General features: G+C 44.2%; 1 protein-coding gene across 9 annotated transcripts in view; it reads right to left on the reverse strand.

Moving 5' to 3' along the window:
* Positions 1–24,094, reverse strand: part of ARHGEF28 (Rho guanine nucleotide exchange factor 28) — a 191,262-nt gene that overhangs the window by 26,667 nt on the left and 140,501 nt on the right. For all 9 annotated transcript variants that reach the window (XM_037903025.2, XM_043547016.1, XM_037903021.2 and 6 more), the window contains 11 exons: positions 22,823–22,945; positions 22,012–22,129; positions 20,842–21,096; positions 19,715–19,791; positions 12,454–12,632; positions 11,330–11,418; positions 8,977–9,159; positions 6,441–6,569; positions 5,563–5,651; positions 2,041–2,079; positions 1,907–1,954 (listed from right to left, as the gene is read on the reverse strand). In XM_037903025.2, the coding sequence (XP_037758953.1) occupies positions 1,907–1,954; positions 2,041–2,079; positions 5,563–5,651; positions 6,441–6,569; positions 8,977–9,159; positions 11,330–11,418; positions 12,454–12,632; positions 19,715–19,791; positions 20,842–21,096; positions 22,012–22,129; positions 22,823–22,945 (1,329 nt within the window). The remainder of the gene's footprint in view (positions 1–1,906; positions 1,955–2,040; positions 2,080–5,562; positions 5,652–6,440; positions 6,570–8,976; positions 9,160–11,329; positions 11,419–12,453; positions 12,633–19,714; positions 19,792–20,841; positions 21,097–22,011; positions 22,130–22,822; positions 22,946–24,094) is intronic.

A 24,094-nucleotide genomic window follows, 5' to 3' on the forward strand; every position in this document is an offset into this window, starting at 1 on the left:
CCTGCATTGGGGCTGGCGCGGCTAAGGGAATCCATTCCAGCAGGAATCATCTGAGGCTTCCAAGTGACTCCATTGTAATTCCTGGCTCTTGCTTACTATATTGGCTTAGCTGCATTGCCTAGTTTGGAAGATGGGGAGGGCCATGGTTCTCTCTCCTTGCTCCTCTCTGCTCCATATGGTTGCTACTACAACAGAAGTAAACTATCATAGTTCTTAACATTAGGGAGAGATTATGGCTGGCCCCTGTGCAGAAATTTAAGGGGTGGCAAGATCACAGTGCCCTCACCCAGGAACATTCACCCACTGCCAGGCCCGGTCTGGGTCTACAATACTGAAGTTGTAGAAATGATAAAATAATTAACTATCAATTTCGTATTTTGCCAAACTATTGTATTTTGAAATTTTTAGGGAAGGAAATTCTTTAGCCATTAGATAAAATAGATAGATACTCTGGCAAGTGGGAAAAGATCAGTTGCTCTGCCTGCCCATAAATGCCCTAAATCTTATAATAAATGACAACAGAACTGTGCATGTATATAGGGCCGCTCATTCAAAAGTATCAGGCCTGGTCTACACTTAAAAATTAGATCCACCTAACTATAAAAGCGGCAAAGAGTCCTGTGGCACCTTGTAGACTAACAGACGTATTGGAGCATAAGCTTTCGTGGGTGAATACCCACTTCGTCGGTTGCATGTAGACTCAGGACTGTGATAAATTTCGAGCCCTGATTGCCATGGACAGGTTGACAAAGCCCCCATGTAGATACAGCTAGGTCAATGGAAGAATTCTTCCACCAACCTAGTTACTGCATCTTGGAGATATGGATTAACCTCATCAACTGAAAAAGCTTTCCACTACTGCAGGACGTGTCTACTGCCATGCAGATGCTTGTGGAGTAGACAGCTATGCCACTGTCGCGCTTGTAAATTATAAGTAACCTCAGATACTTTACAAACAGTAATTAATTAGGCCTCACAACACCATTGAATGTAGCCAAGCAATTATTAGCGCCGGTCCAAATCTTTGGACTGAAAAATTTCCTATAGGAAAATGTGGTTTTATCAGAATTAAAATTTTTCATGGGAAACGTCATTTTTAATTTTTTTTCAATTTTTCTTCAACAAAAAAAATTTCATTTCAAAATGTCAAAAATGTGTCATTCTGATTGTAAATGTCAACATTTTGTGTTTCAAAGTTTCTGAATCAAAATTTTTCAAAACTTTTCCTTCCAGCAAAATTTTTGATATTTCAACATTTTGTCTTGATGTGAGATGAAAACTAATGTTGAAAGACGGGATTTTTCTGTGGGATGGAAATTCCACTTTTTGACCAGTTTGGGTAATTGTACCCTGTTTACAGTTATGAGGTTAAATAATATAGCCAAGATCATACAGCTGGCAACAGAACCTAGAAGTCCAACTCCCAGCAGGTTACTCTACGCATTAGACAAAAACTGTTCAAAGTCTTGGCTTTGTTGTTAGGAGTCAGGAATCTATTATGCAAGAGCTATCTGTGCAATTTACATAATCTGGGGAGTGTTTTAATTTAAATATCCAAATTTTCCAAGATTCTGAATGGTATCTGGAAAGGAGATAAGGTGCAATTTGACTGATTAGTTTAGATCCTCCATCTTAATTTCTCCACAGCCTTTTGGATTGTACACGCCTCTCCTGGAAGAAGTTTTCCAAAGAAGTATTCTTCTGAATTCTTGGAAGGAGAATATCATTGTAGCATAATATAAACCAACACGTGTTATATTACTTTATTATTTAAATTACGCAACAGTAAAAAGTCAATAGATTGTGACATGGTGACAGTGTCTGAAAGTAGGGGAAGATAAAGAAACTTTTTCTTAAGGGAAACATTAATAGATGTATTACTGTACGAAGTTAACAGAGTACTCACCTGTATGCTGTACAAGAGGCGGGTTAAATTCTGGATTGCTTGTACAATCTGGAAAATAAGAGAAGGATTTTCAAAACTATGAAAACTATAAAGTTTAACTAAATAATACGTTCATATTTGGACTTCATACTCACCTCAGTCGGTGTAGAACCTGAGAAATTCATGCGTTCTACCTACAATAAATGTAAATACATATAGCTGTGAATATCTGTTATAAACTTTGAAATAGGATATTCTAGATAATGTTTTTTCCTAGCCCAAAAACTCATATTGCTAACTCATGCAATACTAAGTCAAACCTTTTTATGTGTCATGTGACAAAAGACAGAAACAGTAATCTATGAAGACTAATAATTCACCAACACCAGAAATTACTTGGAAATCACTAGCGATCCCAAGGACAACTGTAAAAACAAAAGTATTTCATCCACAATTTTAATCCCCACGTGGACAACTCCTGCAGAGAAATTATATTTCCATTAACACTTTGTTTCCTTGACAATTTTGCAAATACAGTATCCTGATTACAGTATGTACAGTAGAGTGACTTGTGTTACTTACAGTCAGTTGTAACAGATTTCTGAAGAACCACAAGCTATGTACTAACACAGCAAGAAACCACAACAGGGTTTATATTAACAAACTAGGGTGAATGCCTTAGATGTGTTATGAGGCATGAAGCAGAAGGGTGAGTGCATTCAGCCTCCTGAAAGGGACATCAATAGCCTACTAATACGCATCCTGTCAAAGCTTGTTGCTATTAGAGCCGGGTCATTAATTCTACATTTCATTTTTTTCTAAGAACCTTTTTAAAATTTGGGAGTAAGGGTGTGGGCGGGGCTGGAGAAGTTACCCACAATCCTTTTATCATGAAAAACAGCTCCTATGAGAAGGATGAGGAAAAACAAATAGAGAAAAAGCCAAACACAATCCTTTCCAAACTACTTTGAATACACTTGCTATGTGGTCACTGTTACGCTGTTTTTGGTTGCCTAGAATATCTGGACTCGCTCTCACTTCTCCATGACAACAGCAGCATCTTCAACAGCACTTTGTGGACCAAAACTCACTGCTGATCTTACTTTCTATTATAAAGAGTAAATCAGGGGCCTAATTTAGTTTTGATAACCAAAAGTGATGATGGAAAGGCCACAAGCTGCGGCTGAGAATGTAGCCAAGGTCAAGGGGGAAGTGGAAACATTAAACTCGATACATTTTCCCCTTCCCTTTCCCTCTCCATCTTTTCTGTCTTCCCTCCCCACTGTAAACACTTTAGCTGAAAAGCTGCTCCTTTAGTGCTGCTCAGCTCTGCAGCAGATTCCCTGCTGAAGTCCTAATGCGGCAGGAGCACTAAAAAATGGAAGAGCTGCTGCCAGCCCTTGTGGCCCGGTTGCAGAGCTGAGTAGCACTGAAGAAGAAGATGGGCTCCTTTGCTTGAAGTTGCAGTGGGAAAGAGGGGGACCATGAGGCAGCGAAAGGGAGACAAGGAGGAGGGAAGGGGAAAGAGAAGGACAGGAGAGAAAGCTAGCACAGAAGGCAGGGCAGAGGGGGATTGCTATAAAATCCTACAGGTCTTATGTTAAATGGAGTGTCTATGGGGGAAAAGATGACCAATCATTCTCCCTTGTTTATTCTTATTAAACCTTTTAAATTCCATATGATGGGCATGAGATGGAACTGAGATCACAGCTGTGCCCGGCTGGCAGCTGACATCACTAAAAAGTGCCGAATGGGCCAATCAGAACATAGCATTGGACAATCAGTGCCCATGACCATCCTCTAAGACAGTGGTTTTCAAACCGTGGATCGCGACCCAGTACTGGGTCACAGAATGTAAGGCACTGGGTCGCAGCGGCTCTGGTCAGCACCGTCAACTGGGCCGTTGAAAGTCCCATTGGCGGTGCTGCCCGGCTAAAGCAGGCTAGTCCCTACCTGTTCGGACACCTTGCTGTGCCCTGGAAGTGGCCAGCAGCAGGTTTGGCTCCTTGGCGAAGGGGCCACGGGGCTCCGTGTGCTGCCCCTGCCCCGAGCACTGGCTCCGCACTCCCATTGACCAGTTCCCAGCCAATGGGAGATGGGGAGGCGGTGCCTGCAGGTAAGAGCTGCGTGGAGCCACTTACGTGCCTCCGTCTAGGAGCTGGACCTGCTGCTGGCTGCTTCCGGGGCGCAGCATACTCTGTAGTGTCAGGACAGGCAGGAAGCCTGCCTTAGCACCCCTGCTGAGCCGCTAACTGGGAGCCACCTGAGGTAAGCCCATGCCCCAACCCCGTGCCCCAACCCCTGGCCCCATCCCTGAGCCCCCCCCCCCAACCCAGATCCCCCTCCTGCACCCCAACCCCTCATCCCCGGCCCCACCCCAGAGCCTGCATCCCCAGCTCAGAGCCCTGACCCCCTCCCACACCCCAACCCACTGCCCCAGCCCTGAGCCCCTCGTACACCCCAAACCCCCCAGCTCTGTTGGATCCTGGGCATCAACAATTTTCTTCAACTGGGTCGCCAGAAAAAAAGCTTGAAAACCACTGCTCTAAGAAGGGTTTGAGAACATCGGCTGCCCTTGAAATCCCTTGTCTCTTCTCTTGTGTGTGCTTGCTCTGCCACCTCCTGGTGGCTGATTTACTACAAAGCATGAAACTAGTTCCCAGCTGTTTTGCCTTGGAAGCCCCAAGTCTGCAATGGGTCTGAATGTGTCTCCTCAAACCCCAGGTGGGATTGGTGCATGTCACCTAGTTTTTGTCCATTCTCTCTCACTTTTACCCCTCTGATCTCTTTTTTCCTTTTTGTCTTTTCCCTGCCATTTCTAAGCATTTTTACAATTTTGCTTTCCATTTTAAAGATTTTCCCCCCATCTTTCTCTCTCTCTCCCTCTTTCCCCCTTTTTCTGCTTCTCTGTAAAGCTCCCAGTTTGCCCCTTCTCTCTATAGGAAGGCCTTAGTTTTTGCCCAATTTTAATCCCTGTTCTAACTTTCTGAAAAAGCATCTTGCTGCTGCCTGAATTGTTTCGTATGTATGCTCCATTAGGGAGAGATTTTTGAGTCCAACAGTTTGGAATTAATTGCATGAGTTGTTTAAAGAGTTAAGGGATTTTGAAATATTGGTAGTTTCTCTTATTTTGAAATTGTTCTGTTTTGTGTCCACTTAAAATTCAATAGTGATTTGTTGTAAGAACACTAAGTCTGTTTTATATGGGAGTTGGTAGTGAGGTGAAAGTCACCGTGGTAAGGACAGCCAGCACAAGTCCTATTTGTGCCATCAGAGATCTATTCCATGCAGGGGCTTTCACTACCATGTGTCAGAGAGGGGAGTGGAGGGAGTGCCATTATCTGCCCAACATAGGTTGGTGTTAAGTAGCGGGTCAGGATGGATCCAGGAACCTTAACATTGCACAAGTGGCTCAAAGTGGCCCTGCAGCTGCTACTCCAAGCCCACAGGCTTGTAAGGCTGTCACAGTTAGTTACAGTGACCCAGTGACCTTCATTTCTTTATTTGGGGTTAATAAAATGCACCCATCCAGTGCTGTGGGCACAAATACAGTCCTTAAATATCACATTATTATTATTATTTATTTATCTACACTGCAGGAACCTCCAGTCTGGATTGCAGCGCCCATTGGGGTGGGTGCTATACAAACACACAGGAAGACAGATCATTTACAGTACCTTATCCCCCATCAGAGAGCCTGCCTCTTCATTCACGGCATGACAAATCCTGGGACTGAAGTCACAAGATTCTTCGTCTCTTTTCATTTCTGTAATTAGTGATGAAAACCCCAACAAAATGTGCGGGGTGGAGAAAAATAAGAAAAATGCTAAACATTACACAGTACACTGCTTTTCTGAATAGAGAAACAAACAGCACAGTGTGTGTTAAACCTACAGTATGCTGAAATTTCAGATTTACATAAATTGCCCCCAAACCATATATACATGCTGATGAGCAAATACAACCGTGAGAGAAAAAGTGGCATTTCTTCCTTTTCTATCTCAAAAAATAAGAAATGCCCAACTTGCAAAAAAAAAAAAAAAAACCAACCCCCAACAAACACATTATGAAATAAATATAGCTGGAACTTTACTGTATTAGCAGTTTTACAGGGTTTAGTACCAGAATTTTCAACTGGTTAAGAAATCTATACTGTATAATGGCTCTAATGATTGGAATGTCAAGCTCTGCACATCAATTGATGTATAGGGCCTCTCATGAAAGTCAGCAGAAATTATTTAAAAGGCAATATATGCTTGCTATGGAGTTCAACAGAAAAGACAAGATAATGTATTTTATACATATATGAAATATTAATGTGGACTGGAGGAAGGCACACATCAAGGCGGATCCTCATCTGGTGTAAATGATCCACTGACTTCAATGAAGCTATGCCAATGTATACCAGCTGATGATCTGATTTGTTGTATTTTTTTATTACTACTATATTGTTCTTTATTGATCCTAGACTGTTATGGATTGCAGAAGGCTGGGAAACATCCTGAGACAATTAGTACTGTTATCGGGGCAAGTAAAAGTGTCAGGTTTTACTTACGAGTCGGAGATTCAAATATTTCATCGGCACTAAGTGTGTTTGTCAAGCTTGCATCTCCAGAACTCGCCTCTGATGACTTGTTTGCATCATTTGCTTGTGATGATGTTACAGCAACATGGAGGCTTTCAGCTGGAGAAGAAAATGTGTGTTACAAAAATCAATGAAATAGCTGCATTCTGCATAAATAATTACAGTATTTTGGTACTGGAAAGTGATCCCCTGGGCAATTGCTGTAACATTAAACTCAAAACCCGGATGTCTAAGGCACAGTCAAGAGCAACAGAGGTGGGAAGGAAAATCAAAATTAAAAATGGGCAGAAAAAGGAGGATGTGTGTATGCTCTATTATACTTAGTTGTAAGTGACTTACACAGGGTTCCCATATACATTATTGTTTTTACCCTATAACCAAGAGATAATTCTCTCATAAGATGCACCCTCAGAGAGGTCAGGCTCCACTATGAAAACGGAGATACATCTTTCCAGCATCTAAGTAATACCTTCTTGGCAACTGATGAACTTACTTTGAGAACTTGGGGTTTTTCCACTGTAAATCTATGTATTTCTCATCAGACAGAATGATAACATTATAGTCAGACAGTACATTTAATTCAAATATGACTTGTTTGAAATAACAGAAGAAAATATTCTTCCATCCATGAACACCTCCAAAACCTGGACAATTTTTTTCCTACAGATTTCACCCATAATCAGTCACAGTTTCCTCCTTTGACAGGGTTGGACGTGGGGAAGCAGTAGATGTGCTACATCTTGAGTTCGGTAAGGCTTTTGACACAGCCCCACATGAAACTTTCATAAGCAAACTACGAAAATGTGATCTAAATGAAATTACTATCAGGCGGGTGCACAACTGGTTGAAAAACCATACTCAAAGAGTAGTGATCAATTGTTCACTGTCAAACTGGAAGAATGTATCTAGTGGGGTCCTGCAGAGGTCTGTTCTGGATCTGGTACTATTCAACATTTTCACTGATGAGTTGGATAACAGAGTGGACCGTTTACTTACAAAATTTGTGGAGAACACTAAGCTAGGAGAGGTTTCAAGCACTTTGGAAGTCTGGATTAGAATTCAAAATGACCTGTGGAAACTGGAGAATTGGTCTGAAATCAACAAGATGAAAATCAATAGAGAAGAGTGTAGAGTACTATGCTTGGGCAGGAAAAATCAAATGTACAACTATAAAATGGGGAATAATTGGCTAGGCAGTAGTACCGCTGAAAAGGATCTGGGATTTATAGTGGATCACAAACTGAATATGAACCAACATGATGAAGTTGTGAAAAAGGCTAATATCGTTCTGTGGCGTATTGACTGGAGTGTTGTATGTAAGACACAGGAGGTAACTGTCCATTTCTTCTTTGCACTGGTGAGGCCTCAGCTGGGTACTGTGTCCAGCTTTGGGTACCACGTTTTAAGAAAGATGTGGACAAACTGGAGAGAGCCCAGAAGAGAGCAACAAAAATGTAAAAGAGTTAGAAAATCTGACTTATGAGGAAAGGTTAAAAATTGGGCATTTTTAGTCTTGAAAAAAAAAGACTGAGGGGGGGACCTAATAACAGTTTTCAAATATGTCAAGGGATGCTATAAAGGGGACATTGATCGATTGTTCTCCATGTCCACTGAAGATAGCACAAGTAGTAATGACAGGTTTCAGAGTAGCAGCCGTGTTAGTCTGTATTCGCAAAAAGAACAGGAGGACTTTGTTACTTTCTAAGGTGCCACAGGTCCTCCTTTTCTTTTTACAAGTAGTAATGGGCTTAATCTGCAGCAAGGGAGGTTAGATATTAGTAAAAACTTTCTAACTATAAAGGTAGTCAAGTTCTGGAAAAGGCTTCCAAGGGAGGTCATAGAATCCCCAACATGGGAGGTTTTTATGAATAGGTTGGACCTGTAAGGAATGGTCTAGGTTTACATGGTCCCTTTTCCAGCTCTACATTTCAATGACTCCATAAAACATGCAACCCACAGCATCACCTCCCACAGCACGAGAGTAGACGTTTCTTGGACGTCTCTTATCCAGGTATTCACGTAGCTCAACCCTGCTGAGCTTTTGAGACCTTGCTAAACCATACCATAAAGCAATTTGGCTGCAAACTAAGTGGATATCAATGGATTATTTACTTCAAATACCACCCTTGGGGCCTGTCTAAACCATAGGAGCTGGAGCACCCACGGAAAAAAAATTATGCCCTTCCTCCCCCGAAATACTTCCTGCCCGCTGGCGGCCCCACTGATCAACTCCTTCCTCTTCTCCCAGCGCCTCCCGCCTTCCACGGATCAGCTGTTCCATGCTGTGCAGGAGGCGCTGGGAAGGAGGGGGAGGAACTGGGCCAGAAGAGGCTGGGCAGGGGTGTAGTGAGGGTGGGAAGAAGCAGGGTGGGAGCTTGGGGGAAGGGGTGGAGTGGGAGCGGGGCCCGGGGCTGAGTGGGGGGGTTAAGCACACCCCGGGGAAAGTTGGAAGCTGGCATCTGTGATCTACACAGTCGCTGCTTCATTTCCCTCTAGACAATCTCACCTTCCCTGAGTGCTGCTGCCAACAATGAGGAAGCCTGTGGCATTTCTCCAGAGTCAGGTTTGATAAGGAGATGTGGTTCCACATGGACATCCTCAAATCCACTCATATCTCCAAGCTCTGCATAGATATGCAACTTATCTTCCAAATAACTGCAGATCTGCTGGTCTTGGCTACTCAGAGATTCTATTAATCAAATTTGGACATATTATGTTAGCAATAACACCATTCTGTTCTGAAGGTAAAGTACACTCCCCACTCCTCCTCTTATCCATCTGCCACATTATCGTTGCTAATTCAAAGCTACTACGTACTTACAAACAAAGCCGAGGAATGACTCAGTTTGCATGATACCTTTTGTAAACTGAAAGGGACAAGATTCATTCCGTCCATAATCTGCACTGATGAAAGTTGACCCAGATTCTGACAAAGTCCCCACAGTGGCGGAAAGTCTGACCATTGAGGAGTTCTGATGATGCAATCTTGACTATACTGTGGGCCCCTCAGCCATCTGATGCAGCCCTCAAAGTGGGCAAATTCCAGGAAGCAGGCCTGGCTAAGGCAGCTAGAGGAAGTGAGGATTCTGTGCATATCTAATCAGCCTCCACCACAAAGGTCCAAGTGGAGATCTAAAGTTGTCCTCCCCATTATGACCAAATGCACCCCAGTATTCATATCATACATGTGATTGTAATCTTTGTACAAAATATGCCTTGTGAGGTATCAATAACTTGCAGGTCAATAATATCATGGTGAAATGTGTGTAGCAACATGATATGTAAATTTATGAACATAAGCTGAAATTATGAATGAAATGTGCCTACCAGACAAATCAGGGTGAGAGGCGGGAAACTTGTTTTTCAAAGACAAAAGACAATCTGGCACCTCTAGCCACATGTCATCAAATCTGATTGACAATCACCCATTAAGTGGCCATTCCTTGGCAGCGAAGGGGGTGGGTAGGAATAGATCAATCTTCATTTTAACTAACAACAACATGGAACTTCTTTCACCACGAGACTCTTGTCTCAATCCTCACAGTGGGAAGGAACTTTATCTAGGGATAACCCTCAGGAAAATGCATTTCAAAGGCTGCCTGGACTGTAACAGTGAGGGGCAAAAACTCCCCAGATTCTCTCACTCACTCTTTCTCCCAAGAAGAGAAAGGAACCAGCCTTTGGACTTTGTGAGAGATCCTGACAATAAAATCTGATCAACAATATTGCTGGGAACCTGTGGTAAGAATTTTACCTTGAACCAAGTCTAGTTTGTTAAGTTTTAGTTACTAGAAAACATTCTATCTTTATTTCTCTTGTAACCATTTCTGACTTTAATACCTTGTACTTATATTCACTTAAAATTTCTCTCTTTGTAGTTAAACTTGCTTTAATCAAAACTAATCGTGTGTAGTGTTTAAACTGAATTGTTTGGTAACTGCAGTTAAAGTAGCAAACTGTTGTTCACTGACCCTTTTCAGGGGCAACAGACCTGTAATATTGGAACTGTCCAGGAGAGGGCTGCACAGTGCAGAACACATATATTTGGGGAAAGTTTGGGACTGGAAATGTGTTGAGGTGACCCTGAAAGTGGTTACCAAGGCTGCTGGAAGCCAGAATGTGGCTGGTGTGTAGCTGGCCGGCTGCAGCTACACACAGGCACACAGGGTGTGACTTGCATGCTGTTTGGCTGTCTGTGAGCAGCCCAGGTTTGGAGCGACAGCAGCAAAACATTGTGAGGCACCCATGGTTGCAGGGCAGGCAATGACAACCCCTCACAGGTCTGGATTACACCCCTGGAACGTAATACTCAAATGCTAGCAACTCTACCACTTACTCTCCCCTGGAGTCAATCGAGCAGAAAAGATGTGCAATTTGTGTCTCACTGTGTCAAAAGTGCTAAGCCTAGGCCTAAGTGCTGCATGTTTAGATAATATACAACGAAGTAGTGACAGATGAGTAGTTATAAAGAGATACAAATCCATGTAACTACTGAAGGTTCAGGCTATTTCGGTAAATAAAGAACTATACCTGTTCAATGCCTATTTGAAAACATCAATTTCTTTGGCTTTTTCAATACTTTTTCTTGTATTGATTGCAGTGGGGTAAAAATATAAAACAGGTGGATACAATGAAATATCAAAGAAACAAATATGTCTAGGCTCAAGTCACACACATCAAAGCACTCCCTTGCTTTACCACTTCTGAAGCTAATCTATCAATCCAACCATCCTGAAGTCATCACTGTTGTGTCTGAGCACCTGTTGTACATCCCTTTATTAGTCAGTAATGCAGATTATTTTTTACACTCCTAACTCTCTGGCAGTGGAATTTTAAGTGTAGTGTGAGAGGCACTGTACCTTGACATTTTTGAATCTTGGCTGCTTTGGCCTCAGCTATCCGTCTATCTTCATCAGATTCGCTAATTTTTCCTTCTTCCTCTGGACAACTTTAATGGTGAAATGCAAACAAAGGCAGATAAAGTAAAATCTGTATATCACACACACACAGAAATTTTTCAGCCGTAAAAAATAAAATGCAACGTTAGCAACTTCTGCTCTAACAGAGAAGCAGACCTTCTGCAACTTCTTCCAAAATTAAGTAGTTCAAAACTAAGCTCTCTGTTCCTCTTCACCACAGTAGGACTGCCAAAAATAAAAAAAAAGGAGAGCTACAGCTGTGCAAATATGTCATAACAAATCTTCAAACCTGGCAAATATTCAGTCCAACCTGAGTTCACTGAGATTTGCAAATTGGGCAAAGATTGAGACCACACCTACTTCTTACATGTCCCCATTCTGTGGAATAATAGTATGCCTTGACCCTTCCCTCCAATGTCTTTAAGAATGAATGGATGGCCCCCTCATAGCTGTGGTACTGTAAAGATATTTTGGGGGATTATGAGGAGCCGATTTACCTTGTCAACTAAACCTGAGGCAGCAGGCCAGCTGGCCAGCCTAGGAAGATATGAGGGCGATTTCCCAAGGACATGAGAAGGTCTGGAGATCTACAACACCCCAGAATATCATGACTACCAAAGACTAAGGAAAGGGAACCTGAGCTGGCTTGCACATGAGATCTCATAGGGAAAGGATGGAAGCTCTGAGAAACTCAGCTGTTTGGCCAAGTTTCATTCTGAGGTTTGGGGGTTTATGTGAGCCCCAAACTCAAAGAAAAAAACTCCATTTCACAACTGAAACATATGGGTAACTCCCGTGAGTATTTGGCAATGCACTAAACCTTGACATAGAGTAGTGGGAGCCAGATACTGATGTCAAATGAACCTGAGCCCACTTATGCCATTGCTGAATTTGGCCATGGGGTGAAAATCCACGTGAAACAAAACCAACAAGCAAAATGGCTTGCTGAGCTCCATGCAAGCCTGAACTGACAGGCTTGGCACAGCTCTAGTGATATACAATTCCTGCCATAAGACATGCTCCTGCTTTGCATGGTAAAAAGAAATACAGACACCTTCCTGTACCTTTCCACTGCATCTTGAATCTGCCTCATCCAGTTATTGCGTTCTTCTTTAGAATTTGTATGAACCTCATACATCTCAGGCCCTGCAGATGAAGCACTAATCAGAAACATCCCTCTTTCTTCATTGGCCACCTCTCTTACTATCAGCTTCTGAAGTGATATAACTGAAGGCTTCTGGTCCTATAGAAAATAATCATGACATATGCAGAAGAAAAATTATCCTATTACACAAGATAAGTATTTTTAAAAGCACAATTGTTACTTTGTCAAATTAATCTTAGTCTTGACTTTTATGGTCACTCTCTAAGGCCTGGTCTACACTGGGGGGGAGGGAAGGGATCGATCTAAGTTACACAACTTCAGCTACGTGAATAATTGACATACTTAGATCTACTCACCGCGGTGTCTTCACTGCGGTGAGTCGACAGCTGACGCTCCCCCATTGACTCCGCCTGCATCTCTCGCTCTGGTGGAGTACTGGAGTCGACGGGAGAGCGCTCGGCGGTCAATTTATCACGTCTAGACTAGACGTGATAAATCAACCCCGCTGGATCGATCGCTGCCCATCGATCCTGCAGGTAATGTACACAAGCCCTAAGTGGATTTTGCCAAAGATCAGCTGGTGAGCTCAAGTTTTGAATGATCAGGCAAACAAATATTCTATCAAGTATTCCTTTCAATAGTCAAATTACAATTTATTTTACACTGTCCTTGTGATAAATTATTCGGCTAAAACTGGTGTTTATATGTTAAAAATGTGACTCTATAGTGTCATATAGACTACCTGGGTTAGTAATAATGTTTCTGTCTTTTTCCCTGATGTCTAATTGCATAGGCTTGTGTAGTGTTCCTCAAGGGTAAAATTTTCAGAACCATCCAAGCGATTTAGAAGCCTAAGTCCCATTGACTTTCTATGAGATTTAGGCTCCAAATTCATGTAGGTGCTTTTGAAAAGTTTACCCACAGACATTTTATATATTTGACATATAATGTATTTATTACTATATTTGCAATTAAAATAAATCTTCAGTTTTGCTTTAGAGATTTTAAATTTATTTTTATAAAAAAACTAAAAGAACCTGCTCTATTATGGACCTTCAGAATCAGGTGAGACACAACTTAAAAACAATTTCTCCCCTCTCTTTTCTGCTCAACTCCCTCTCCTTAAAAAAAGACAGTTACCTTTCCCGTAACTGGTGTTCTTTGAGATGTGTTGCTCATGTCCATTCCATATTAGGTGTGTGTGCTCACCACATGCACCAGTGCCGGAAGTTTTTCCCTCAGCAGTATCCATAGCGGTGTGGCTCTGGCACCCTCTGTAGAGGCGCCCACATGGCGCCGTATAAGGGGCGCCGCTGACTCCCCCCACCCTCAGTTCCTTCTTGCCGGAAACTCCGACAGTGGGGAAGGAGGGCAGGCCGTGGAATGGACATGAGCGACACATCTCGAAGAACACCAGTTATGGAAAAGGTAACTGTCTTTTCTTCTTCGAGTGCTTGCTCATGTCCATCCATATTAGGTGACTCCCAGCAGTTCCCGTAGAGGTGGGTAGGAGTTCACAGCTGCACAGATTGTAATACAGCTCTGCCGAACCCAGCATCATCTTTGGCCTGCTGAGTGATGGCATAATGAGACGTGAACATGTGGACCGAGGACCACGTTGCGGCTCTACAGATGTCCTGTCCCTGGATAGGATGTGCACCAGGAAGGCCGCCGAAGACGCCTGTGCTCTAGTCGAATGGGCCCCACCCAGCCTTCCTACTGAAGCTGGTGTGGAAGAAAACGCTTCAGTAGGAAGGCTGGGTGGGGCCGCAGCTGGACCTTATCCTTATAAAACACTGTGTAAGGCAGTTCTGAGGTCAAGGCCTTAATCTCTGAGACTAGTCTCGCCAACGTCACCACACCAGGAAAATGACCTTCCAGGACAAGTAGGAAAGGGAGCAGGAGCCCAGCGGCTTGAAAGGCAGGCCGGTGAGCCTGGAGAGGACCAGGTTAAAGTCCCACTGCAGGACGGGGCCCATACCTGCGGGCAAAGCCTCTCAAGGCCACTCAGGAAGCTGTCAGTCATGTTGTGAGAAGAGGCTGGTGGAACACGGAGATGGCCACAAGGTGCACTCTAATGGAAGAGTGCGCCAGACCCTGTGTCCTGAGTTGCAGTAAGTAGTTCAAGATGGACTGCACTGAAGAACGCGAGGGAGAAATTCTGTGCTCTGACACCCAGCGGGAAAACCTCATCCACTTGATCAGGTAAGTTAGTCTTGTGGATGGCTTCCTTCTTCCAAGAAGGACCTGCTGGACCTCCTCCGAGCAGGTACGCTCCTCTGGGTTTAACAACGGAGCATCCACGCTGAGAGGTGTAGAGACTCCAGGCTGGATTGTAGGAGCCGACTGTTATCCTGTGACAGCAGGTCTGGGCAGTAGGGAAAGGGCCTGGGAGGGGCCACTGCCATATTCATGAGCATGCCAAACCAGTGCTGGCTAGGGCATGCAGGGGTGATTATGATAACCCGTGCCCTGTCCCTATTGATCTTCACTAGGACCCGGCTGACCAGAGGGATCGGAGGGAACACATACATCAGACCCTCGGCCCACGACAGGAAGAAAGCATTGTAGAGGGAGCCCTTGCTCAGGCCCTGCTGGGACCAAAACTGATGGCACTTTCTGTTTTGCCTGGTGGCAAACAGATCTACTTGGGGAGTTCCCCACTTCTGGAAGATCATGCAGGCCACCTCTGGGTGGAGTGACCACTCGTGGTGAGAGGAGAAGTCCCTGCTGAGGTGATCTGCTAGGGCGTTCCTGATGCTGGGGAGGTGATCAGCTTTCAGATGGATGCCGTGGTCGATGAAAAGTCCCACAGATGGACAGCCTCTTGGCAGAGAGCCAATGAGCGCGCTCCTCCTTGCCTGTTGATGTGGAACATTGAGGCCATATTGTCCATCAGGACTCTCACCACTTTGCCCGCCAGGTGCAGCAGGAAGACCCCGCAGGCCAGCTGGACCGCTCTGAGCTCCTTGACATTTATCATGTAACTTTGTCTCCTCCGGAGTCCACATCTCCTGGGTCTGGAGATGTTCAAGGTGCACCCCTCAAGATGTTCCGACACTAGCTCGACAGATGGAGTGGGACTGTCAAATGAGACTCCTTCCAGGACCTTCTCACGATCAGTCCACCACCGCAGCGAGGTGAGAATGACCAGAGGGATGGTTACGATCTTTTCCAGGTGGTCCTTGGATTGGGAATAGGTCGACGCCAGCCATTGCTGCAGTGGCCGTATGTGGAGTCTGGAAAGGCAGACCACATATGTGCAAGTTGCCATGTGGCCTAGCAGGCGCAGGCACACTGGCTGTTGTCAGGGGAAACATGGACACATCCACAATGAGGTCCATGAGGGCCCGAAACATCTCTAAAGGCAGGCACACTCTCACCCAGGTCGTGTCGAGCATGGCCCCAATTAATTCTATCCTTTGAACTGGAACTAACATGGCCTTTTCGTGGTTGACCAGTAGTCCCAAGGAGCCGCATGTGGCTTGTAGTATAGTGATGTCACGTTGGACCTGAGCCTTGGAGCTGCCTTTGACAAGCCAGTCATCGAGGTACAGGTAAATCTGGATACCCCGACGTCTGAGATAGGCCGCGACTACCACCATACACTTGATGAACACCCTTCGGTGCTGTAGCCACGCCAAATGGAAGGACCGTAAACTGGTAGTGGGCCTAGCCAACCATAAAACAGAGAAAGCATCAGTGTCCTGGGAAGATTGCTATGTGAAAGTATGCATCTTTCAGGTCAAGAGCGGTATACCAGTCTTCCAGATCCAGGGATGGGATAATGGAGGCCAGGGAGACCATGAGAAACTTTAGCTTCCTTAGGTATCTGTTGAGGTCTCACAGGTCCAGGATGGGACGCAGACCACCCTTGGCCTTTGGAATCAGAAAGTACTGGGAATAGAAACCCTTGTTCGGGTAAGGAGGCAGGACCTCCTCCACCGCCCCCAGCTGTAAGAGTCCCTGAACCTCCTGCTCAAGAAGATTCTAGTGAGAAGAGTCCTTAAAGAGGGACAGGGTGTGTGGGAGGAGGGGTGTAAGTAAATTGGAGGGCGTAGCCCTGCGCTGCCATACTGAGGACCCAGCAGTCCGAAGTTATCGCCGACCAAAGCGGAAGGAAAAAGGAAAGGCGGTGGCAAAAAGTTGGGAAAATAGGATCCAGGAAACAGACTGGTAGGTCGCCCCTGGGCACACCCTCAAAATGATTTTTTAGCTCCTTGCTTGGAGTTGGTCAAGCCCGACTAGGCAGAGGGTGGGGGCAGGTGGCTCATGCACCATCTGGAGACCTTGGGCTTTTTGTGCGGCAGGTCCTGCCGGGGCTGGCTCCTTTACCCCTGGGGAAGTTGCAGTTTGAACCGCTTACATGCTGGGCCCCGGAACGTAGAACCCCAGGGTGTTACGGGAGTCCTTCAACCCATGTAACTGCAAACATGGCCTGGCCATCGAAGGGGAGATCCTGAATCTAGTGCTGAGCTTTGGAGGACAACCCGGAGAAGAGCAGCCAGGATACTTGCTGTATGGAAATGGCGTACACCATGGTATGGGTGGCAGAGTCTGCAGCGTCAGATGCTGCTTGAAGAGCCGCCCTGGCAGCAGCCGTACCCTCGTCAAGGATCACCCGGAATCCTTTGCAGGAACCTTCTGGGAGGGCAGTCTCAAACTTGGCCACAGTCTGCCACATATTAAAGTCGTAGCAGCCAAGGAGGGCCTGGTGGTTGGCCACCCTCAACTGTAAGCTAGACAAGGAATACATTTTTCATCTGAACAAGTCCAGTCTCCTGGAGTCTTTATTTTTTTGGGGTAGCTACGAGTTGCCCCTGGCATTCCCTGTCGTTAACTGCCTCGACCACCAGGGAATTTGGGGCAGGATGGGAGTAAAGGTATTTGTGCACCTTAGTTGGGACAAAGTACTTACACTCTGCCCATTTGGAAATGGGGGGCAGAGAGGAGGGAGTTTGCCACAAGGCGCTGGATAACTTCAGTGCCCCTTTGTGAAGGGAAAGGGCTACCCTAGCTGGGGCTGTGGAGGAGAGGACATCAAACAGGTAGTCCGCTTGCTCCTCCAGCTCCTCCACCTGCAGGCCAAGTCTGGACGCGACCCTCTACAACAGCTCCTGGTACACCTTAGCGTCATCCAGAGGAACCGGGTGAGGGGCTCCATGATGGCCTCATCCAGTGACGAGGAGGAGGCCGGTACCGCAGGTTCCATGACACCCATTGGTGGTCCAGAAGGCTGTTCCCCTTGGTCCACATGGACTTGCTGGGTCTTATCCCCCGGGGTTTCAGGCACCAGAGGGAGTGAGGTCGACGCCACAGGCCTGTCCGAGGCTCCTGATGCCAAGCAGACAGGATGGGAGGGCTGGGTGAACCCCCACAGGTTCCAGGGGTACCATGGGCCCAGCCACTGGGCCTCGGTTCGGTACCGACGATGCAGGAGGCACTGAGGGTCTGGGAGGCTGCTCCGCAGATGTGAAGCCTTGCTCCGTGCTGGAGCCATATCCAGAGTGATTGCTGCCCTATGACCAGGACTCACAGTCGCGTCTAGAGGAGGACTGGTCCGAGCAGAACGTGCGCTTCTACGGGGACCAGCAGCGCTCAGCAGATCCATGAAGGGAGACTGGCAATCCATGCCTCATGCTTTGAGACCGGTACCGGGACGAGGAGCATGACCTGGAGGTATTGCGGGCCTGATGCCAGGGGGATTTCCCAGAATATGGTGACACCTGTCTCGGGGATCGTCGGCAGGGCCCATGGCTGCAGTCCTCCGATCGTTCCCGGGATCTGTAATGGTGTTCTGGTGACGCGAAGGGCCAGTCCCGACATTCCTGCCGGGGAGCAGGTGCCTCCAAGGGTCTGCGCCAGGTCACCGGCGAAGTCCACCTCGAAACCCACTTCCGGTGCCCAAGGTCCGGTGACCGTAGAGGGCTCCGATGCATCTTCCTCCCTAACTCCAAGGCATGACGGCTTCAAGTGGGTGAACGGTGGTGGGACGTTCCCCGCGATGGGGAGCAGTACCGTTGAGGCAAGGGCGGACGGAAAGGTCCCAAGGCAGGCTTACCCCTAGGTCTGGGCACCGACGGAGCCGTACGGGTGGCATCAGAAACGTCAGGATCTCCTGCGCAGCCTGGAGCGCTTCAGGCATCGATGGCACTTGAAGCTGCTCAAGGCTCGCCTCTGTGTCCAGGCTTCCAGGCAAGGAACGGGGAGGGCTGCATCGCTCGGCGTGAGCTGAGGTCCGACTTCCCGACGGGGGAGATGAGCCGCCCGGTGCAGGTCTTAGCTCAGCCCCAGCTCTCTCCTTCTCTTTGCAGGGAGTAGACCGTCCCCTACCGGCCTTCTTTGACTTCTTGGCTGGAGCCGTGAATGGGGATCGGTGCCGGCTCGTCAACAGTGCTGGCGGGGCACTACGCACCGATGCTGCAGTGCTGGGTTCTGAGTCGGACCTTTGCTTTGGGGTCAGAGTGAGCGCCAACTCCATCAGGAGCGCTTTGAATCTAGTCTCACACTCTTTCTTGGTCCTAGGTTTAAAGGACTTGCAGATTCGACACTTACCACTTATATGCTCTTCACCGAGGCACCTGAGACAGCTACTATGTGGATCGCTCACAGGCATGGGCCTTTTGCAGCGATCGTGGTGCTTAAAGTCTGGAGACCAGGGCATGCCCCGTCCCCTGCCTAAGTCCCCGACAGGATTAACAAAACTAACTACTGATACAGGCTAACTAACTTGATTACTATGTACACAACCTTTACAAGAACTCTAGTTCGTACAAAGGAAGCCTAAGCAATGCTAGTAAGAGTGGCATACGTTCCGTGCACAGTCACTGGCGGCAAGAAGGAACTGAGGGTGGGGAGAGCTGGCAGCGCCCCTTATACCGCGCCATCCAGGCACCACACCAGAGGGCGCCAGAGCCGCTCACCTATGGATACTGTTGAGGGAAAAACTTCCAGCACTGGTGCATGTGGCGAGCACACACACCTAATGTGGAATGGACATGAGCAAGCACTCGAAGAAGAACATTTCCTTTAACATTGGAAATATTCTTAGTTTTCCGTATACAAATACATTTTTGCTCAGACAAGATTCCCAACACCAGAAAAAAAACAACGTTACTATCAGTATAATTGGATAACAAAACCTAAAGATCATCTAACTTTTAAGAAACGTGCAATAAAATATTTAAAATACTTATTAAAAATGTTGTTTATATACTTACAACAGCTGCAAATATATATTTTTGGTCTTTTTCTTGTAAAAACAGCAGCACATCAGTTAGAAGCAGAGCTAAACTATCTTTTAAAAAAGAGAGTGGTTTTAATGAAAGACATCACAATCAATTTCTCCTTTTAAATCTGAAGACAAATCCTGATCAAAGGAAACTTAAGAATTCTTACAGTAAACTGAGTAAGAAATATCTGCATCTCATCACAATCTGCCAAAAGCAATTTCAGGCTACTGTTTTACAGTTTGTGTGAACGACAGCACTTTTTGCTGCCACCTTTCTGCAATAGAATGCTGGAGCACTTGATCAGTAAGTACTAACTTGGATGGAAAAAAAGGATGCTCACCAAATTGCCAGCCCTTCTTCCTGAAGTGACTAGGTGCTCTTTGGAGAAACCGCATCCAAGGACAGACCCACCCTAATTTATTTTCTTGTTGTTGATGTTTGGGAGGCTTGATATAATCACAGCACAAGGAAATATGGGTAAAAGCATTTGTGAATTTTTTTTTCTAATTTATAAGACAAACCATGAACAGATGTTTTTTAATGGAACGTTAATGACAGCAAAAAAGAAAACTGTGTATGATAAAACACTGAAGACCAAATTCTGTAATTAGATGTACATATGTGGCTCCAGTTGAATTTGATCCTGAGTTTTCCTCTCAAATGAAGGTGTTGCAAGTGCAGGTGAGTGTGATTTTGACACCAGGGGCCAAAATCAGATGTGAAGTACTGGGTGGTGTAAATTTACATGTCAGCATGACATGAGACAGTGTGCGTGTAAACTGCATGATATGGGTGCAGAGGGGCAGGTTTGCGGCAAGAAATGCAAATAGCAGCAGAGTGCAAGAATCTTGTGTGATTGGTTATGTCATGTCTGAATTTGGCTCCATGCCTAGGTGTGCTGTGCATCACATACAAACCACAACACCTTCCAGAATTACCGTGTCAGCGATTAGCAGCATTTCTTGTTCCTTTATGGTACCTTAAATTCCACTACCCACAAACTCACACTTGTGAACTATTGTTACAAGTTATTTTATCTTTTTAACCCAAATGTTAATCTTTATACATTATTTGCAAATAAAAAGCTATGGAATTTCTTTGCAAAGATATGGTACCTTTGAAACGTCCAGTAGCAGTTTTCCAATACACCAAACCTTTATGCAAAAGTGTCCTCTCTTTCTTTTTCAGGTCCTGCTTCCTGAAAACATGGCCATTTTTCAGTTTGGTATAAGTTTTGTTTTCAATTTTATTGAGAATCTCCAGCAATTTTTGCCTTTTCTCATATTCGTTGACTTTCAAGTCTACTGCTGCAATCATGTCCTTAATCAGGCAATGGGCTTTGCATAAGTCTTTATGCTCTTCTGTTCCTTCTGTGTGAAGCAAAGAACAGACAACATTACAGTATTCACCCTATTCAAGAGATGACATTTTTTTCTGATTTTATATGATCTGATTAACACAGTTTAAGACTTAAATCAACTGATATGTTGTAAATAGACTTGGGAAATTAATTTCCAATAAGTAATTTATTTGAAAAATATTACCTTTTTTGTGTTTGTGAAATGTCCCTGAGCAGTTTATAATTATCTCAGATTTAGTCAATAGTTAAAATTACTTGCCAGATAGTTTCTGCAAATAATTCATGTACTGTTGATCCTTTACAAGCAATTCACTTGCAGTATTCAAGATGGAAAATTTAGATTATACACATAGATCACATGGCATGTTGTGTCTCGTGACTGGATGAAAATAACTTCGAATCTGGTTTATAGCATGAATAGTTGCATATTCTCCATTTTTACAAATATGCCTGTGAGTTTATTGATCACTAGAATATTCAAAGAAGGCACAGAGAGAATTGAAGCAACTTTGTATGACTATTAACAGAAAACATTTTGTACTATTTTATTGCCCAGAAGAAGTTATGAGACACTTCCTTGAATTCATTTGAAGAGTTTTCCAGGCTTAGTCCCAAAAAAGTTCCACATCTGACATTCAAGATCTTCTGCTAAAACAATTAGACTCTTCAGACTTTTGAGGCTTATCTGAACCTGACCTCTTAAACTTTTAACGTTTCCCATTCTTAACAAATATATATGCCACACATACTGTTCGGGTGACATTTACCCTGTGTAGACAGCTTAAGTGATGCACAAAGGCTTTGTTGGCTCTCAGCACAATTTCAAATTTCACGCTTTGGGACTATGTTGCATATATTATGCAAGAGATGTATTAAGGTTCCAGATTTGTCTCTGATATGAGGCAAGATTGAATCTATTACTCACCTTTTGAGTACTGCAGTATCCTTTCTACCAGAACTGGGTATTTTGTGATGCGCTGAGTGACAAGCAGAATGCATTCTGGGATTCCTCGACGTCGAGCCAAAAGATTGCTATTTCGCAGCTTTAAAAAATAATTACACATATTTTATTGTAAGTAGGAAAGTTATACTGAAAGAATAATTTACTAGCAAAAGGCCTTAGCTCTACATGTGCTAAATAAATTGAAACTGAAAAAAATGTTCAATTATCTGCCCTATCCACAGTGAAATGTCAGATATCATCCTGATACTCCCAACTATTGAGTCTATAGCTACATTTTCAATTAATGCTGAAAAAGTGCAAATTATACACAAAACCAAGCTTTACATTCATTATCTGTGCCTCATTGATATATAATCCTTTGTTTAGTGTGGAGGTCTTTCCTATACAGTCAGAGGTGGTTTAGCTGGATGTCTGAAAGGTGTAATTGATGAGGTGGCTCATAACTGGAATGTGTGTCTATTATAGACTGATGTCCAAAGTTTTTTCTAATCTAAACAAAATTGGAATTTACCAACTCTCTGATTAAGCAGGACTCTCTGGTTTTTATAAGCTATTGCAATAGCTCTATTGAATACCATGGACCTGATTCTGAAAGGGAACTCAATCCAATTTCCCACTTTGCACCTACAATTATTTGTGCCCACAAGATTGCATGAATAAAATGGGAGGTTGCTTCCTAAACTCAGGTCCTGCGTTGTTTAAATCAGAGCTACAAATTATGAACATGTTTTCTGGCCACTTTGTTAACAGTCACATTTTTGTAAGCGCTTACTTTAATAAAATTCTGGAACTTCTTGTTTTGTTGCAGCTCTTTAAAGAGATTAACAGCTTCTTTTTGATGACTACAAAATTCTCCATATATTTTCTTCATTTTATTGGCGTTCTCCTCTGAAAACTGATGAAAATAATACAATTTTACTCAACAATATACCTAACTGTAAAGAGTATGTTTAAGGATTTTGCATACTATTGATTGTAACTCCTATCAATGTTAATGAAAATAAACCACATACAGGATCCTGACACTGCATCCTATAAATCAATGGGCGTTGTAATCTGTACAAGTTTCAGAGTAACAGCCGTGTTAGTCTGTATTCACAAAAAGAAAAGGAGTACTTGTGGCACCTTAGAGACTAACCAATTTACTTGAGCATAAGCTTTCGTGAGCTACAGCTCACTTAAAGCTTATGCTCAAATAAATTGGTCAGTCTCTAAGGTGCCACAAGTACTCCGAATCTGTACAAGGAATGTAGAATCAGGCCTATAGAGGCAGGAATATATATAGCAGATTGACTGTAAAAACAACTACTCACACAAGTAAGGTGAATTGGATGTGGTCCCATATATTTAATTTTAAACCTCAAACAAATCTCCTTAGCTCTGCTATTAATATTACCTTAGTTTAATAAAACAGAGAATTTTAGAAGTCTACTTGTTTTAACCATTATTTGTGCTGTCACTTTCAAGTACAGTGTGTAGTGTTGTTGTAGTCATGTTGGTCCCAGGATATGAGAGAGACGAGGGTGATGTTATACCTTCTATTGTACCAACTTCTGTTGGTGAGAGATACAAGCTTTCAAGCTTACACAGAGCTCTTCTTTAGGTCTGGGAAATGTACACAGAGCATCACAGTTAAATACAAGGTGGAACAGACTGTTTAGCATAAGTAGTTAGCACATATTTCAAGGGACCATTCAAGGTGAAGTGGCCCGTTATCATCTTTCCAGTCATAGGGGTGCGGGGAGAAAGCTGGGGATGGGTAGAGTTAAGTGGGTTATGGATAGTTGTAATAAGCCATAAATCCAGTGTCTCTATTCAGTCCATGATTTTGGTATCTAGCAGAACTATGAATTTAAGCTCCCAGGTTCATCTTTTGCAGGTTTCCTCTGAGGATGAGGACTGAGAGATCAGCCACAGAGTGATCATTTTGTGAAAATGTTCACCCACAGGTGATATACTGTTTGGCTTTTATCATTTTTCTATGTGAATTCATTCAAGAGTGCACTGATTATCTGGTTTCATCCACATAGTTGTTATTAGACAA

The sequence above is a fragment of the Chelonia mydas genome, chromosome 5 (genome assembly GCF_015237465.2).
Source record: "Chelonia mydas isolate rCheMyd1 chromosome 5, rCheMyd1.pri.v2, whole genome shotgun sequence".
Taxonomy (NCBI): Eukaryota; Metazoa; Chordata; order Testudines; family Cheloniidae; genus Chelonia; species Chelonia mydas.